Here is a 17,896-nt window from a genome sequence, read left to right on the forward strand (position 1 = left end):
ATAATTATATGGCTTTTAACAGCATCCCAGCTTAAAATAAAATCACTTTGCCGTTGGTTTAAAGCAGCAGAGGCATTGCAGGAAAATGGCCGATTAAGATCTTCAGAGAAAAACCTTTAAACGATGAAGCATTTTAGTTTTGTTCAAACACATTAGTATTCACACTGCTGCTATATGCCACAGTCGGGGGGTGAATTCCTGGAAAGATAACAATCAGACGAGGTTCATGAGTTGTAAGTGGAGTGTCCTGGACGGAGACATAGCATGTCTCTTGTCCTCCCTCTCTCTGCTCAGAGTGAGCTGTGCTCCTCTGATTTATTTTGAGGTGGTCGTATCACAGCTGTTGTATCTGTGGTGGCAGCCTGGCCGAGCCCCTCGACACTCTTCCTTTTCCCCCACTGGCCCTTGGTCCTGGTAAGAACCCTGTTTGCTCATTCCCCTGCTTCTTCGGGGACATTTAACACTTAAATAACTTCAAATTAACTTCAAATCATGTGTTTTAAATGCTTTCCAAAGCTCCTCTTCTTATCCTTAAAAAGGTGCTTGAAACTGTTTGTCTGAATTTGATGGTTTTCTGAGGCTAAAGATTTGTTGAACATGAGGAGACTTGCCTGTGTCATTTGTTAACAGAGACGAAACAGACTCATTTTGTTGAAGGGAACATGCCGTCTAAACTTGACTGCTTAATTTCAATAATTGTGCACTCCAACTGTTCTTTTTCCAATGCTGCCTTTTCCTACACTCACTTATTTTTAGTTGATTTTCCATTTGGATAGCTGCCTCCTTTTAAAATATTCAATATAGACGGGGTTGCTTGTGTCACATTGATGTTTTTTATAGTTGGAAAATGCAGCTTTTGTGCACACGACTACTGACATTGACATCAATAAGAGTGGATTAGAAATAAATAAATAACTTGCCCATATTAAGAAGTTCTTAAAATAGCCTGTGGGGCCTGGAACAGGTGCCATGTGCTTTGCTTGTGAAAGCACAGGCAGTGTGAAGGCTGCACTAATTTTATGCAAGTAAACAGGCTCTGGCTTGAAGCCTGGACAGCACCAGACAGACACAAACTAAAGCATTATACCACTTAATTTCAATCGCTGTGGGGTACCAGTGTGCTCTGTTATGCTGTCAGAAAGGTGACATTCCCCTGACTTTGTCCATCTTAGCGTAACATTTTGTTAAGACCAAGAAATACTGCAATACTGTTCAAAAGCACCATGTTGGATTTGTATTTTAAACTGTGATAACAAGACACAAGCAGATTCAATTTTACAAATGATTAACTAGAGGGGGAACATAATCTGTTAGAAGTGACTGTAATTATGTTCACTAAACATTTTATTGAAAATCAACTGGTACTGTAGTCTCTTGCAATAGGGCTGAATATTTTCATTATATTATATTCCCAATAGTACCTTTTGTAAACCCCCACAGTTCAACAGTTGTCTTCAGATGTCTTGTTTTTTTAAATAATCAAGTCCAAAACTCTAGAGATATTCAGTTTAGTGTCGTAGTAGACAAGTAGTAGCTAAACCAGAACGATCAAGAAGCCAAAGTGTTTTCAATAGATTTTCTGTCTTTGACTGATCAATGCATCAACTAAACACTGTTGCAATGTTAGTGTATAAAAATCTAGTGCTGGTCAATACTGTTTATCAGCCTGGCTGATTGATCAGTGTAGCTGCATGGGTCCTCATCACGGTCACAGTAGGAAGGACAGAGGTGTAATTAATACAATGATGACTAAATACAGTTTCAGCTCCACTGTCATGGCTGACTGGGACACTTAAGGAGACCTTTGTTCGCTTTTCTGCTGTCGAATCAGGAAATCTAATTTCAGCTGAAAATACTTTCTTATTAAATGTTTTACTTGCTTCCAAAACTCTAAAATTAAGTAGCGTAACCAGGACACATTGGAAACCAGACAGACTCGGTCTGGTCACACTCTGCTCTCTAGGCTACAGAAAAATAAATACTGAAAGTGTCGGTGTGTTATCCTTTAGGAAAAGCAATGTTATCAGTGTTGTGGCATTGTTTGCTATGTCAAGACGTCAGGAGGCACGGAGCACATCAGAGACACATCAGCTGTTGTTGCTCTGTTTATTCTTACTCCTGTATGACAACCATATAAATTCTAAAGGCTCCTAAACCAGGACTTATATATTAATCTCTACAATCGGTGTCATCTAAAAGGTCCTTCACAGAAACCAACTCTCTTCCCCTCAGTACTCGCTCAGAATAATGGAAACCTGTCAGGAGAGCAGCCCTGCACCCACCGGTCCCGAGGCGTTGCCAGCCGAGGGTCGGCACATTGACCTGACAGAGGACCTGGGCCTGCAGCTGGAGGACATCATTAGCACCTACCAGGCTGCCGAGATTCCCGCTGAGCCAGAGGACGGCGAGGAGGTCACAGTCGTCAAAGAGGCAGACGCCCGCAAGGACCAGAAACTGGAGAAGAAGATGCTCAAAAACCTAGGTGTTTTTTTTCTTCTTCTTCTTCCCAATATGTTTTATTGATTTCAGCTGAAGAGGGTTTCATTCAGCTCGGTCAGCAGAAGTCCACATTTGTACTGAATCTGATAGGTGTGTAAGCAGAGCTGAAATGCGTGTAAGTGCATCTGTCTGCAACACAATTGCAGGTAAAATAGTATTTTCACAATCCCTTTATAGTTTGCTCAGATGACTCATGCACCAAAGTGGTTTTTCACAGTTCGGAGTGAGAGACTTGTCGTAACCCCAGATGGGTTTTCCAAAAAATAATTTCATGCATTTTTTCTTTTGTAAAGAAAAGTTAAATTATATTCACATATCTGCACATGATCAACCTGATTCACCGCATGCTTAAGTGTGATCGCTGACAACGGCGGTGATGTTTAACTTTAAATTCTCTGTGGCTGTTCAAGGGAAGGAAGCCATGCTGCTGATGCAAAGTCTGAACAAACTTGACTCTCCAGAAAAGAAACTGGAGGCCATCATCAAGAAGCATGCTGAGCTGGTGAGTGGATGATGAATAGAGGCAAAGGAGAAATCAAAAAGAGAAAATATACTTCTCTCCAGAGCTTTTTTTCCCCCCTTATGGATATGTGATAGATTTCCTCTGTGTGCTTTTTGCAGTTGGAGGAGCATCGCAGTGATCAGAAACAGCTGAAGGTTCTGCAGAAGAAGTTGCTCCAAGTGATGAAGGAGAAGGACCAGCTGCAGAGCGAGCACAGCCGGGCCGTGCTGGCTCGAAGTAAACTGGAGGGGCTGTGCAGAGAGCTGCAGAGGCACAACAAGACCCTGAAGGTACTGTTACTGCAGTAGTAGTAGTACTAGTAGTAGTAATAAGCAGTATAATATAAAAGTCCATGCATGGTATCTGCAGCTACGGAAGTTACCAGGTGCTGTTAATTGAGTTTTGGTGTCACCATATGTTGCGCTCCACAGGAGGTGACATCAGCTGGCACCACAGATCTGCCATTATGTCAAAGCTCAGGGTTTGACCTCTCAAACTGTCACACACACAACTCACATGATGAAGCCAAGTGTTATTCCAGTCCACCCTCCACTCAATGACATTAAGGTTGTGTCAGAAATGACACATTTACTCCTCCTCCCTCGCTACACTTTCAGACACTAGTGAGGACATTTTCTTCTCTACACCGTTTTCTTGTATTTTATTACTTGGCTATTGTGGGAAACTATGAGTCAGACAGCTCTACAAAATTGCAAACTCCATTTAGTGGACTTCACATGGACCACATAGGGAGTAGTGTGGGACTAAATACACCTTTTGGTGAATGTGAATGAAAAAAGGCAGATAATATCTATAATTTACACTGAATGTAAAGGAATATTGCTCTTTTGAATATTTCACACTAAGCTGTAAATATAATATTCATGTATGAACAAAAAAGCAGTTACTCTGTAATTAGTTGTCATACAGTGTAGAAACACTTTGATTTGATTTAAAAAGAAAATTAAACTAACATTTGGCTATTTTACAGTAATCATTGAACTATCTGCAGATTTTTTCTCTGTCAATCTGCCACTTAATCATTTAAAACATAGTCAATTGAAGGTCAAAGACCAGAGAGAAATGGCTTGTTTGGTTCATCAAACAACTAGACAAAGAAAAAACATAAGCCATTATGTATATGTACAGTATACAGTATATGAAAAGCAGCAAACTCTAACCATGAAATATTTCATTTTCTTTTTACTTGAAAAAAGATGAAAAGATGGAGACAGTTAACCTACAGTGTCCTTTAACCTGAGGCTTATAGAAGCAATTCCTCTGACTCTAGTGTTTACATATACGGTGCTATACAATAAATTGTATGGCCGCCCATTGGAGCACTGGCTAATTAACATAAAAACTGGTGATGAGAAAGAAGGAAAAAAAGGACCATTCAATGAGAAACTGCACACACGGACATCTTGTGCATGCGTCTTGTATGGTGTGGTTTTAGCTCTATTCTCTGTCCCTGAAACACAGGAAGAGACACTGCAGAGGTGCAGGGAGGACGACCTGAAGAGGAAAGAAATCACCACCCACTTCCAGGGGACGCTCAGCGAGATTCAGGCCCAAATCGAGGAACACAGCAGCCGCAACACCAAACTGTGCCAGGAGAACAGCGCTCTGGCAGAAAAGCTGAAGGGACTCATTTCACAATACGACCAGCGAGAGGCGGTATGGATCCTACCACATGCTAAGGACACAACATTTGGGCAGTTTCAGGGGAACATGATTATGTGACTTGTATGTGTCCTCACAATCCACATATAACCTCATAACAATGCTTGAATTGGCCTTAAAGTAAAAAAAACTAAAACTTGATGCATCTGGGCCTCTATGTCCCGACCAAACACATGAATTACTGGCAAATTCCACCCAGCTCTTACATTTACTAGCTACAGTATTTCAATTTTATGTAGCCAAAGCTCCCTGAGCAAGAAATGAAACAGCTTTCTGTGTGAAAACGACTCATAAATTCACCTGAATGTCTTCCAGAACCTGGAAAAGGTCTTCAAACACAGAGACCTGAAAGAAAAGCTGCTGGAAACCAAACTCACACAAGCAAACATGATACTGAAGGAGTCAGAGGAGAAGTACAAGTTGGAAAGAGATCTTGTAAGGTTTTGTGTGCTACAAGCATTCTAATTATGTGTTTGCAATTCTAATACCCTAATGTTCATTTTCATGGACTATTCCACTGTTCCACAGCTGCTCAAGCAGACTGCAGAATATAAATTGCAAGTGAAGGTCATGAAGGAGCAAGAGATCAATATGAAGACCCAGGTACAGTAACATGGGCGAAAGTGGCTTGTTTTTCTACCTCCCTACAGACATGTATAATACATTTCTCATTGTTTCTCCACAGCTCGATATGTACTCTCAGAAGTTTGATGAGTTCCAGGGCACGGTATCAAAGAGTAACAGTGTCTACAGCAGCTTCAAACAGGACATGGACAAAGTAAGAACGGTTTTACAGGATATATTTGAAGTCAGCCTCTGGTTGATACTGGTTGGATTATTTAGGTTACCTGCCAATAAAGTGATCATGAAAACAGGACTACGAGAGGAAAAACATCCCATGAGATTTACAATAACTTCAAAAATCTGACAAACTGTATAATCCTACACTCCACTGTGGCACTTATTTTTAGAAGCTGCTTTGATTATGTGCAGTGTATTGTGATTTTTATTTTTCTCTGTGTGTGTGTGTGTTGTAGATGGCCAAGAAAATGAAAAAGCTGGAGAAGGAGTGCCAGTCATGGAAGACTCGCTTTGATGGCTGCAACAAGAGCCTCATCGACATGGTGGCAGATGTAAGAAAGACTTTTCATCAGTTGTTTATACCCTGAAAATAAGGATTTAATTTAGGCTGCGAAATGCAAAGCCCGCTGACAGAAATCTGTTTGCAAGAAAAAGACAAAGATTTCCCCACTTCTACTCATGTTACCTGCGTTTGACTTCCTTAACAGAAAGCCATCAAGGAAAAGGAGTTTGAGCTCGTCACCATCAAGAACCAGAAGCTTGAGAATCTGTGCAGAGCTTTGCAGGAGGAGAGGAAGAGTCTCTATGATAAGATGCAGGCTGGAGGTCAACCGGGTGTCGCTGCCTCTGAAGCAACAGAGGAGAAAGTCGCTGAGGTGCAGGAGGCCGCTAAAGACCCAGAAGACAACCACAAAGATCAGACTCCTGAATCCCCTGCTCCTGCTGCTGCTGCTCCTGCTGCTGCTGCTGCTCCTGCCCCGACACCGGAAACTCCACTGACCAAGGAAGTGGCGAAACTGAAAGCCGAGCAGGCCCGTCTGAAAGAGATTGCCGGTTCTTTTACAATCTCTCACGTCGTACCTACAGAAACAGTCGCTAGCCAATCACAAGGACAGTCTGAGGGCGTCCAGGGGCCAGAGGAGAACCACATACAGGGGAACGAACAGGAAGCAAAGGAGGACGGAGACCAAGAACAGAGAGATTTGGAGATGGAGTCAGTTGATTAATGCAACTACTGTGAAAGGAAACCTGGTTCGTGTGAGATTCATAGCAATAAAATTAAAAAAAAAAAAAAAAAAAAAAAAAGCCGGCTTTAGTCTCCAGTGTGTGATCCTGATGCTTTGTTTTATTTCCTGCAACAGGTCAATTACAACTAAGCAGCTTCATGGCTTTTCTAACACAGAGATCCAAAAGCATGCTTGCATATTTTCTACACACATACTATACCTATAGAGCTGCAGAGAGGAAGAAATCTGTTTCTGACAGTGAAACTCTCATTTATTTTCTCCATAAATGACCTTCTGTAACTCACTTCACACTCTTCAGCCGATAATCAATACTGTGTTACTGTGATACAAAACATAATTCGATAAAAAGTAAAAAATAAATAAATAAAAATACTTCATGAGTTATCGAGCTGAAAAATCTGTTTCGTGAAAACTGAGAACAGAGTCTGAAGTGCAGCCACCTTTGATGCATTTTCAATTCATGCCTCTGATTGGCTGTTTCTCCATGAAAACAGCAGCGAAGGCCGAGGGCATAGGATTTAGATTTGTTCGTCAAAGACATGGAGAAAAAAAAAAAAAAAAACGATTAGGAAGAAGCCAATGTACAATCTGGTGCACCAATACCCACTCTATGTGATTATTACACTAAAGATACCTGTATTTAAATGACATTATCATTGAAGATTGACGAAGGTTGGAATACAGACTACAAGGAACAAGGGGCTGTCGACTTATTTTGAGTCTTCTACAAAAAGATTAGTGGATAACAATCAGTTATTTAGCCTTCAAGCACCCATATTCTTATCACCTGATCATCTGATCAAAGCTTTAACTTCCCCATATCAGATAAGACACTTAGTTTAGTCGCATATGTAATAAAAGACAACACTAGTTTTTGGTAACTTGTTTCATAGGCAGGTGTTGTGTGTGTGCTTGTATACGTGGGTGTGAGTGTGTGAGCTTGTGTAATTCTGAAATTAGTGTTGAAACTGTATTCATGTATGTATTCATGTAAAATATTATTGTTACTTGAATTGCATGTTTTTAACATGGACCCCAGGAAGAGTAGCTGTTGCAGTTGTAACAGCTAATGGGGATCCAAATAAACAAACAAATAAACAAACAAACTATTACACTGAGACTCATGAGATACAGTAGTGTAGATTTACAGGCCCTGTACACCCACGATACTAATGCTAATGCTAATACTAATGCTAATCTTTGTGCAATATTACAGCAGAAATCATGAGATCAGGGGTTTAAACTGTGCTAACTATATTTCTAATGAGGTCCTGCATTTTCACTGTTTTTAAAAACTTTTTTCCACTGTTTTGAATAAATATATATACTGTATGTCCCCTTGTTTTCTGAAACAGAAACAAAAACAGGAAGGAAGAAAAGCAACTGCCACAGAAGACATTACACAAATAGTTTCACAGGCTGAGTAGTGGGTTGTCTATCAAAAGCTTTTGTTGTGCACAGTCAGTGGAGGGCCCCTTTAAACAGAATATTTACTTTCCCATTTGTCCTAAATGGACTTGGAGAGAAGTACAGCAGCAGACTGCTATTTGACGGCGCTGCACTGATAAATAGCTGCATATAGCCAAACTATTGAAGGTGCACATTCTGAACTGAAAATGGCTGAAGGAGAAAACCCAACCGCGGTCTCTTGTGTAAAAGCTCTCACAGCTTTTGTGGAAAATGGAAAAGCTCTGCTGGACCTCGCCGAGAAGGACAGCAAAGAAGAAGGTAGGCAGCGTTCTGCAAGGCCAGACAAGTGCACATACAGTAAAAATAGCCACGCAGACACAGTGCTGTGCAGTTGGCAGATGATTTATGGTCGTAGGCTGCGTGGGGACAGCAGGAGGCCTGTCAATCATTAGACTTAAAGAATTAACCCTAACAGACTGCTACAGTACATGCTAACTTTTCACTGTATCTCTCACAGGCTCTTTCCAGGAATTCATCAGACAGAAAATCCGCATTGGGCAAAAACAGTCACTGCTGGGCCTGATTGACGCTGCTGCAGCTTTGTACAGCAGGTTCTGAGCAGTAACCACAGTATCTGGACACCATGTGACTATAACATACAGGGCACATTGCCACACAGTTTCAGCACTGCATTTAAAAATTAGTTGTTTACCTGTGTTTTGTTCTTTCTGCTTTCACAGCCTGTCTGTTAAGAGGAAAAAGGATGCAGAGGATCTGTGGAGAAAAAACAATGAGTAAGATTTTAGATCTTCTTAAAGCATAAAGTCTCTTTGCACTTAAAACTGCCATAGAACATTTCTTGGCACATGTAGGAAATAAACAAATGATCGCCACCTAAGATATTCAGGTGTACCGTCCTAAACAGGATTAGACTCATTCAGCTCCTTGTTTAGTAAAGATCTGCTGGGAGACTCCTTATTGTGCAATAAGTCATTTATTGATAAAGTAATTTACAGGCTCTAAACTACATACTTTACATTTCCAGCTGTGATGCTTTAAGTGACGCTGTGCAAGACTTTCAGCAGCTCGCAGTGAGTCAGTGTTTCAGTTTAAAGAATAAAATCTCCAGAGCGCAATCATCTGATCTCTTTTATTCTCACTGAGTGTGGTTGATACAACACAGGTGCAGTGGGATTCCTTTCTACAACATTTGGATGATGAGTTGCAACTTAGTGCTAAATCACTGGCTGGTGACCATCAGTCCAGATGGATCTCACCAGACACGCCTCTCATCGATGCCAAGACAGGAGAGTGAGTTTGATTCATTTCCTTTTTTTCAACTGTTCTCCTTGAAACATCATCAATTACCTGAGCATATCTGTTCAAACTTGTGTGTTCTTGAGCATTTTGTTTTATTCTTTCGGTGTGCTTCTCAGAACAGTGATGCTGCAGAAATATCTGGGTAGAGGTAAAAAGATCCTGCTCGTGTTAATCAGACAGTTCTCCTGTCTACTCTGCCGCCTCCATCTGAAAGATCTACAGAAGAATCGGGTATCGAGGCTCACAATACAATCACGTGTCTCCCTCACTGATATACAATATATGAAAGCATTTAAAGCCAATACATCAATATTTTTATATCAACTGTGTGTATCAAAGGTGTCTCAAATAATAATCATGACTGTGCTTTCCCAGTTTTACAGGAAATGTATGTTTATATATTGTATATAGTTAAAACCTGATGATTATCTGTTCTCCTCGCCTTTCTGTTCTCCCTCCTTAAATATAAAATGCTCATAAACTGCTACAGTACATGTTGAATTTAATATGCAGTTTGGAGTATTTTCCTCTGGTTATGTTTGTTCTGTTTCATGCTCTACATTCATGATTATGAATTCTGTGTAAATCATTTCTCTTTATACTTCAGACAGAACAAGCACACTGGGTGATGAGTTCACTATCAGAGAACAAAAACTGGAAAGCCTCCGGTTATGTTCCTCCCGTGGCCAACAGAAATCTTAACAGCAAATGAATTTGAAATGAATGTAATTATTAGTGCAGTGTTATTCTCAGAAGTAACCACAGTCAATTCAGACCACAAGCTCTAAAGTCAGCACCTTTGGACCATTACAAATAGCTAAAACGCTGTTAAAAGCATAGCTGCCCTTGGATAATACTGAATGTTTTTTTTTTTGCAGAGATGCCTGGATGCCCACTCTGTAGAAGTGGTGGTGGTTTCATTTGGCTGCCAGGAGGGAGCAGCACACTGGCTGCAGGAGACAGGCTGTCAGTATGACATGCTGTTGGATCCCAATAGACAGGTCAGGGGTCAACACCATATGACAGAGGTTAAGAATAACACAACACACATCGTACTTGGATAAACAAAAGAAAATGTGTTGTATATTTTAGATGTATGCTGCATTCGGCCTGGAGGCATCTCTGAAGAAAGTGTTAAACTTCAGCAACATGCTGCTCTATGCTGAGTACGTGGCTGATAATATGGAGTTTCCAAAAGACCTTCCATCGATACAGGACGACATGTTTCAGGTAAAATGTTACTGTGCTAAGGATATAATATTTGAAGTGGCAGCAGCAGAACTTGTTAGGTCCTCGTGCAAGACATATAAAGTCCCAGTTATCCATTGGAGATTCTTGTATGTTTTAATTGATTTTGTTTTACCTGTATTTTCCAGCTGGGGGGCAACTTTGTTTTGGACGAACATGGGAGGGTGCTGTTCTCTCACTGCTGCCAGAGTCCAATAGACCGACCCTCAGTGGACGACATCTTATCTGCACTGTGAAGAATTAAACTCAGATTAAACTCAGGGTAATTAAAAGAAGACAGAAACAGGTGATGTCACTTCATACATTGTTGTGTGTGTTGTAAAAATGATAAATATGTATTGTAACAATTAAGCCACAAATTGAAAATGTGTGTACTTTCCTAACAAAATGTATGAAATCATTTTGTAATCATACAAATAAACAACATAAGTTTCAAAAGTAATATCGTGTGAATCGTGTATTCACTTGCTTGACGTTTACACAGCAGTCTATTAGTTGAGTAAGAAATTTCACCACATACAGTACAGTGTAGGCTATGTGAAAACAACAGATTGAGACTCTGTTTACTCCATTAAGTGGTTGGGACTTCAGTTTGTGCTTTCTAATTGGATTTGATGGATCTTTAGTCATCCAGAAGGACATTTTAATAAAGAAGAGACTTGGTTTTCTGAGGAAAACAAATACTTGTACGCTCATTTAGAGCACATTTATGATCTACAGTAGAATACATGATTAAAGTGTGGGGGAACTAGGGAGATGCAAAATACAGATTTATGGTTCACTGCATGATTGAAAGTCCTGGAAGTTCCTGGATAGTATCTTATCAGTACACAGTAATAGCCTAAAATAGGAGGATAAGAAATATATATAAATATGTCCAGCTACTCAAGGTCAACCAAAGACAATGAGCTGAGCCAATTTCTCTAAAAGTCACATAAGATGGGTATTGTGTAATCAGTTATATCACATGGAAGTCACATGGTGTCAATCCTTGTATAAATGCTGAAGTTATGAAAAAGGAGAACTCAGTAACTTGGATTATGGTGTAATTTCTTTGAAATGCTCTGTTGTTGGTTAATGTTTACAGTATGCTATACTGTACATCCTAACTACTCACTACTGTCTCACTAGTGTTAGTCTTTCACAGAATATTGGTGTTATTGTTTAAGTAAGGCCAAGCAAAATTGGGCCAAATGTTGTCAATTGTCCAGCAAATAACTCAAAAATCAGGGGGTTACCCAACGTCATTTGGGGTGCCATGAATGGCTGCACCAAATTTTATGCCAATCCATCCATCCATCCTTGAGCACCACAGCTCAAGTCAGGAAATCCTCAAATTTATCCTCTTGAGATCAGAAATGTTTGTCCAATTGTTTTTTTTTTCATGTATTTGTCAAGACCTTTCAATAAAGCCAAGCAAGTCAATAAGGACTGTCAGGGTGTCATGGGTGCTTGCCATAAACCAACATGGGCTGAAGACACGGCTCCAAGTAGCCTCACCTCTTCACCCATTTTTGGATGGAGTTAGGTTGGGTAACGCAATGCCAAGATGGCGACAGTAGAGGAGCTTAGTCTGAGCTTCCTGTTTCCTTGGGAACTTCTGAATGACGTCACAGTAGTTACTGTCCTTTCTGCTTTAGGACCAGTTCCTCGTAGCTTGCATATGTATCACTCCATTTAAAAAAAAAAACACCAACAACAAAAAAACGCCACTGATGATTGTGAAGAAGAAAAAGAGGGAAAAAATAGTTTCCCTAATTGGAATATAGGTGGTCTGGTAACAATAGGAAGCCAAAGGCCTGGTATCTTGCAAACATGGTCCATAAAGTGTGGTTTGGTAACAGTGCACTCCCAATGATTTTATAATCATGACAATTCCTTGAAAAGATGACCAGTAAACTGAAACGTGAGAAAGGAAGGTGGACCTTGATCAACACTCTGGCCCAACTGATCTCTTTAAAGTCGCGTCTCTTCGTGGCATCCTCAGATTGGAGCTGCTTTGACAGACCAAGCATTTTATGCCAGTTAATAGATAATCAGCAGAGATGGCAAATGTAGACAAACTGATTAGCCACATAGGAGACTTTGGGCCTTTCCAGAGGAAGATTGTTGCACTTGGCTCCTTTCCTTTAGTCATTTTTGCTTTTGTACTTGTTGGGGTTGTTTTCTTGTCGCACACCCCGAATCACTGGTGTTGGGGTCCAGGGGCTGAGCTCCTTCAGGAGGACTGTGGCTGGACAAAGGCTGAGGCGCGGGAAGTCACTGTCCCCCACTCTGAACATTCAGGATCCTTCAGCCGCTGTGAGAGGTTTGATGTGGTCTGGAACAAAAGCCAACACAAATGTGATGAACTAAACTGGTTGTTGACTTCTAACGCAACTGCATTAGTGCCTTGTGACAGCAGATGGGTGTTTGATACCAGCCACAGCACGATTGTTTCAGAGGTAGGTACACTGCCCCAGCTCTAAGGTATACAAGTAGATGATTTGACAAGAGTTTCTATTACAGTTCTCGAATGTTGCTTTTGAACTTGACTTTTATCCCCTAGGAGGAAACTACATAAATCACTAGTACCGTAATACTCATGTCTGAAGGAGAAATAACACAAACAAGCCGTTTTTATGAGAATTTCTTCTTTTTCCTTCAAACTTCAGCCTCCTTTTCATTTAGGTTTTCTGAATCCTTCATTTAATTATGTATTGCTGTCTAGACCTCACTATAAACGTTTCTAATAGTTATGATTATCTTGAATCTTATCTCCTAGTTCTCACTAGTCTGCGAGAAATCCTGGCTTGCTGATCTGAATCAAGTTTGCCTGGCTTGTGGATTTTTTGTCGGCGCTTTTGTCACTGGCTACCTGGCTGACAGGTTGGTGGTCAGTTTAGCAATGTCTATTAGCAATGTCTATTGATAAGCTTGCATCTGTTGTAACAGTAATACATTGTGTTTGGTCTTTTCACAGGTTTGGTAGAAAACCATGTTTGATTGCATCGATGCTTGGCCTTGGTATCTCAGGTGTAGGTGTAATGCTGTCACCATGGTACCTGCTGCTGCTCATCTTTAGATTCTTTCAAGGGTTTTTTGGGAAGGGAGCATGGACCGCCACCTATGTACTTGGTACGTAGAAACACTGAGTTGCAGGAAATTCTGGGTTTCAAATATATCTCACACACAGTAGCTGTCTAAAGGTCAATAACCAGAAAAACCAGGTAGGCAAAGGGTTGCAGGGGCGTATTCATGGTTACATTGTTTAATAATAATATTTTGGCTCTAACTTGCATTTGTTAAGCATCTACATTTTGTCAAACATATGTAAAAGTGTATTCTGACAGCTAAAACGTATCATCTTTGATGTAGTGATCGAGTTCTTCGGATCAGAAAACAGAAAATTTGTTTCCATGGTGAGTCGGACTTTCTACTCCATTGGCATGGTCATCTTGCCTGGTCTGGCTTACTTCCTGACATCCTGGAGGACTCTGCAGCTGGTCATGAGTGTGCCCTGCTTTCTGTTTATCTCATACTACTGGTATGAATACTATACAGGTTTGCCTCATATATGCCAGTCCTATTTATCTTTTGACTCTCATGACTACATGTGTGCCATTTATTTTCAGGATTGTTCCCGAATCTCCACGCTGGCTGTTTTCACAAAAAAGAACTACAGAGGCCATGAGAGTTACTGCTAACATTGCAAAATGCAATGGGAGAACTTTACCACATAATCTTCAAGAGGTAGTTCAATATTTTTTACAGACTGTGTTTCCTGACATTGTCTTTGTTTAGTGTAAATGGTCAGTGCTAATAAAAATTTGAAAATCTGATTTAGCCTACCGCATCTAACAGAGTCAATTTGATCTTTCAGATACTTCTTTTGGAGGAAAAGAAAGATGTGGTTCCTGTATCAGTTATGGATTTGTTTAGGACACCAAATATAAGAAAAAACACGCTCATTTTGACTTATGCCTGGTAAGTCAGTTTTTGTGATTTCATATTGAGTTGCTCACTACTACATAATACTATACAGTAAAACATCATACTCATGGCTCTTGGAAGAGGTGCTCATAATTTCACAAATTTGATATTCCTCTGCTCTCAGGTTTACCAGCACTGTTGTGTTTCAAGGCCTTGTTCTGCGGCTTGGCCTCACTGGTGACAACCTGTACTTGGACTTCTTCATTTCTGCTGTGGTGGAGCTTCCCTCTGGCCTCATCTTCTACCTGCTAGTTGACAGAGTTGGTCGACGGTCCCTCATGGCCATATCTAACTTCACCGCTGGTGTTGCCTGCCTCATAATCCCCTTTGTCTCTATGGGTAAGTACAACTGATGGTGGATGCGGTGATTCTCCAGTTCATGAGCAATTGTTGGTAATGTCAGTCCCTTGATTGGTAAAGTCATGATGCTACATGGACTTTTCTTCTTCTGTCTTACAGATTTCGACTGGTTAAAAAAGTCGATTGCAATCATCGGGAGGCTTGCTGTTGCCATTGGATTCGAAACTGTGAACTTTGCAAACACAGAGATGTATCCGACACCTCTGAGGTGTGAAAACGCTGAGTGTTGGTAGAAGTGGATTTGTTTTTATGAGCTGTGAAAGATGATAAACAAGCTGCAGTACATAACCAGACAAAAAGATGTGTCTGCCAGTCTTAAGTGAATGTCCAAATCTAAAACAGCTTCTGGAACAAGCCTCAACTCGTTGAATCAGAAAAGACAGAAACTGGTTTTGATTTATTTTAAGTAACAAACATCTGTGTCAATAGAGACATTTTTCAGGTTTTTCACTTGGTGAATTAGAAGCAGGTTTCAGTTTATAAAAGGGATCAATTATCACATACTCACATAATGGATTGCTATGATATTTTGATGGTTCCCACACATATTTCAGTAACTTGTTGACCCTCCAACTTTTTTTTCTATTGCCACAGTTGTGGTTTTGTGGAGTGACATGTTTCAGCATTTTGCCATATTTTGCCACTGCTGTGTCTAGCTTTGTTTTGTGGTAATTAGCAAATGTTAGCATGCACTATACCTCAGCACATTAGCTTGCTGGTGTAAGCACATTGCTAAAAGCATCAGCTGTTGTGGTTGTACACTCTTAATGTTCAGTACTAAAACGAATAGTATCTTACTGGACTGTGTATTTACATTTCCTCTTAGAAATGTGGGTGTCTCAGTGTGTTCATCAGCCAGTGACCTTGGAGCGATTGCAGCCCCGTTCTTGCTTTATCGCCTGGCCAACATTTCGCAGGAATTGCCTCTTTTTCTTTACGGTAAATGTTTAGTCCTTCTCTTAATGTGAAATGATACATAGGGAGAATGCAAATGTACCAATTTAAGTTTGTTTTTTTGCCATTTCATGTTAAATTTATTTCAGGTGTGATGTCGGTGCTGTACAGTGGATTGGTGACAATGTTACCTGAGATGAGTGGAGTCGCTCTGCCAGAGACTATAGATGATGTAGAGAATCTAAGAAGGTAAGAATGATAGATTTATCTTTTTATTGTTGCTGTGAGCTTACATTCTTATCCTGAGCAGCACAATGAATGCAACATTAATAACCTAAACATCTGAAAATCAACAGTAAGGAAAGTCAAGAAGACCACAAATAATTGTTGTTAAGGAATGTTTCGGGAACAAAAGACAAATAGATACTGCCTAATATTAATGAATAAATGAAGCAGAAAAGCATTTCTGAAGACAGGGAAAATGTGTCAGGAGGGGAGAAAGATAACAGGGAAGGTGTGAGGAAAGGTGACAACAAGTGAAGTCTGGGAGACAAGAATATACTTGTAAATCTAGATTTATGAGGGGGAAAATGTTCATGCTTTGTTCTTTAATGTGCCTTTGTTGTGCATCTGTGTTTTCTGACAGGGGCAAAGACAAGTCAAAGGAAGCACAAGGAAACAGCTGTATTATATGATTGATGCCATGAAGGGCAGGAGCATTACTGAATTATTTCTGTGCTTTGTTTACACTGTAGATTGTGTCATATTGTAGTGTGTTCATTATATTACTGTAACAGCTATTATTGCATTGGCTGTTGTAGACTTGTTACATTTGATATTTTTAGTAGTTCAAAGGTGCTGAAGGTTATTGCACAATTATGCGGTATAACACAGGAGGTCCAAATATAATCTCGTCAAAGTCTCAGATAATTGCAAATGTTATAGAAGAGAAGCAGAGTTGTTTTTGTTGTTGTGCATCTGTCTGTTACTTGTCAAGTTTGTCAAAAACTTGATAATCGACTGGAAGGAAGATCAAACAGTAGCACTGGATGACCATTGGCCATTTTTAAATCACTTGTTTGGTTGATTTCCTGAAACTACCAAAACCAACATTGAAGTGGTCCTACTGTCAAGTATCGTCTCTGTGACCAAAGCCTAATATATATAACATAAAGCTACCAAAACACAGCAGCACTGAGTCACAGTTTATAAGTTCTGTTGTTTATTTGGAGTCTGCCTCGCATAGGAGTCATCTTGATGCTGTAAATACTTGTTAGGGCATCTGAAATTTGCTTGCTTGATTTTGTTTGAATAATATTCACTAAATACGACAGTGCCGTTTTCAGAGAATATTTAATTTTTTTAAAGCTTCCATTGAGATCTACTTTGGGCTTGAAAGCCACAGAAGGATGTAAGAAAAGATTAGACTGGTGGCTGGGTTGTGATACAAAACTCTCTGAAGCAGATTACTCATCCCTTAACACCTTGTTGACCTTGGTTCAAGTTTTTGTTGGCCAACTAGCCAATATATTATTTGTATTAAAAAATAATGGAAGATTGTGGAGTTCTTTCTTGAACATAAAATGCAAATAAACAGAATTATGCTGCTGCTGGTGTGATGTGTTTTTCCTTGAAATGTATCTTCTTTGCATTTTCCTGCATCCAGACAACAATACCCTTGATTGTTCAGCTTTTTTATGCTGAACTGTATATATAATTGAGGGTTGGTCTTGTTAAGGCTTTTGTTCTATTGTAAGTTTTACCGAGAGCAGCCAACAAAAGCTGCCCCACATACACAGTGCTGACTGAATGGGAGGACATGTAACCATAAATTGTGTTGAAAATCACTGGTATGCATGAGAAGTGGGATTCCCTCAAGCGTAAACATGCATTTCGCTGCGAAAAGGAGAATGGAAATCTCTAATGGTCACTGTGGAAATGTCTCTGAGTTTCCTGCACACTGTCAACATCACATGACGAGTTCAGTTCTGCAGCATAGTTAGGAAATAGAAACACATGTAAATAGTTGCATCGGCCAACCCTGGAGAGGAATTAAAACATGCCCTATTGTTGATGAAAGTGATAACGAATTAAGAGACAATGACAGATTAGATTTGGTCGACTATAAATATGGGAATCATTTGCTTGTGACGGATATATGATTAGGAAACAGTTTGCC

At 40.1% G+C, this 17,896-nt stretch overlaps 3 protein-coding genes across 3 annotated transcripts; all 3 read left to right on the forward strand.

The window, feature by feature from the left end:
• Window positions 1-135: 135 nt before the first annotated feature.
• On the forward strand, window positions 136-6,535 carry txlnbb (taxilin beta b). Its single transcript, XM_083998705.1, has 10 exons — window positions 136-414; window positions 2,233-2,482; window positions 2,910-3,001; window positions 3,121-3,291; window positions 4,484-4,678; window positions 5,000-5,119; window positions 5,213-5,287; window positions 5,370-5,462; window positions 5,722-5,817; window positions 5,974-6,535. Exons 2-10 carry the CDS (start codon window positions 2,248-2,250, stop codon window positions 6,490-6,492), a joined length of 1,596 nt encoding a protein of 531 aa, XP_083854831.1. The 5' UTR covers window positions 136-414; window positions 2,233-2,247; the 3' UTR covers window positions 6,493-6,535.
• Window positions 6,536-8,070: 1,535 nt separating this feature from the next.
• LOC311005951 (prostamide/prostaglandin F synthase-like) lies at window positions 8,071-10,915 on the forward strand. The gene is made up of 9 exons (XM_083998553.1): window positions 8,071-8,241; window positions 8,441-8,534; window positions 8,664-8,717; window positions 8,969-9,014; window positions 9,107-9,234; window positions 9,360-9,474; window positions 10,122-10,244; window positions 10,336-10,473; window positions 10,620-10,915. The coding sequence occupies exons 1-9, from the start codon at window positions 8,130-8,132 to the stop codon at window positions 10,725-10,727; spliced, it is 918 nt and encodes a 305-aa protein (XP_083854679.1). The 5' UTR covers window positions 8,071-8,129; the 3' UTR covers window positions 10,728-10,915.
• A 1,621-nt stretch (window positions 10,916-12,536) lies between these two features.
• Window positions 12,537-16,412, forward strand: slc22a3 (solute carrier family 22 member 3; the record flags this gene model as incomplete). The annotated part of the gene is made up of 11 exons (XM_083998554.1): window positions 12,537-12,935; window positions 13,256-13,359; window positions 13,454-13,608; window positions 13,849-14,017; window positions 14,106-14,223; window positions 14,354-14,457; window positions 14,588-14,802; window positions 14,923-15,031; window positions 15,650-15,762; window positions 15,867-15,966; window positions 16,364-16,412. The coding sequence occupies 11 exons, from the start codon at window positions 12,537-12,539 to the stop codon at window positions 16,410-16,412; spliced, it is 1,635 nt and encodes a 544-aa protein (XP_083854680.1).
• Window positions 16,413-17,896: the final 1,484 nt, after the last annotated feature.

This window comes from Trachurus trachurus, assembly GCF_905171665.1.
Source record: "Trachurus trachurus genome assembly, chromosome: 22".
Taxonomy (NCBI): Eukaryota; Metazoa; Chordata; class Actinopteri; order Carangiformes; family Carangidae; genus Trachurus; species Trachurus trachurus.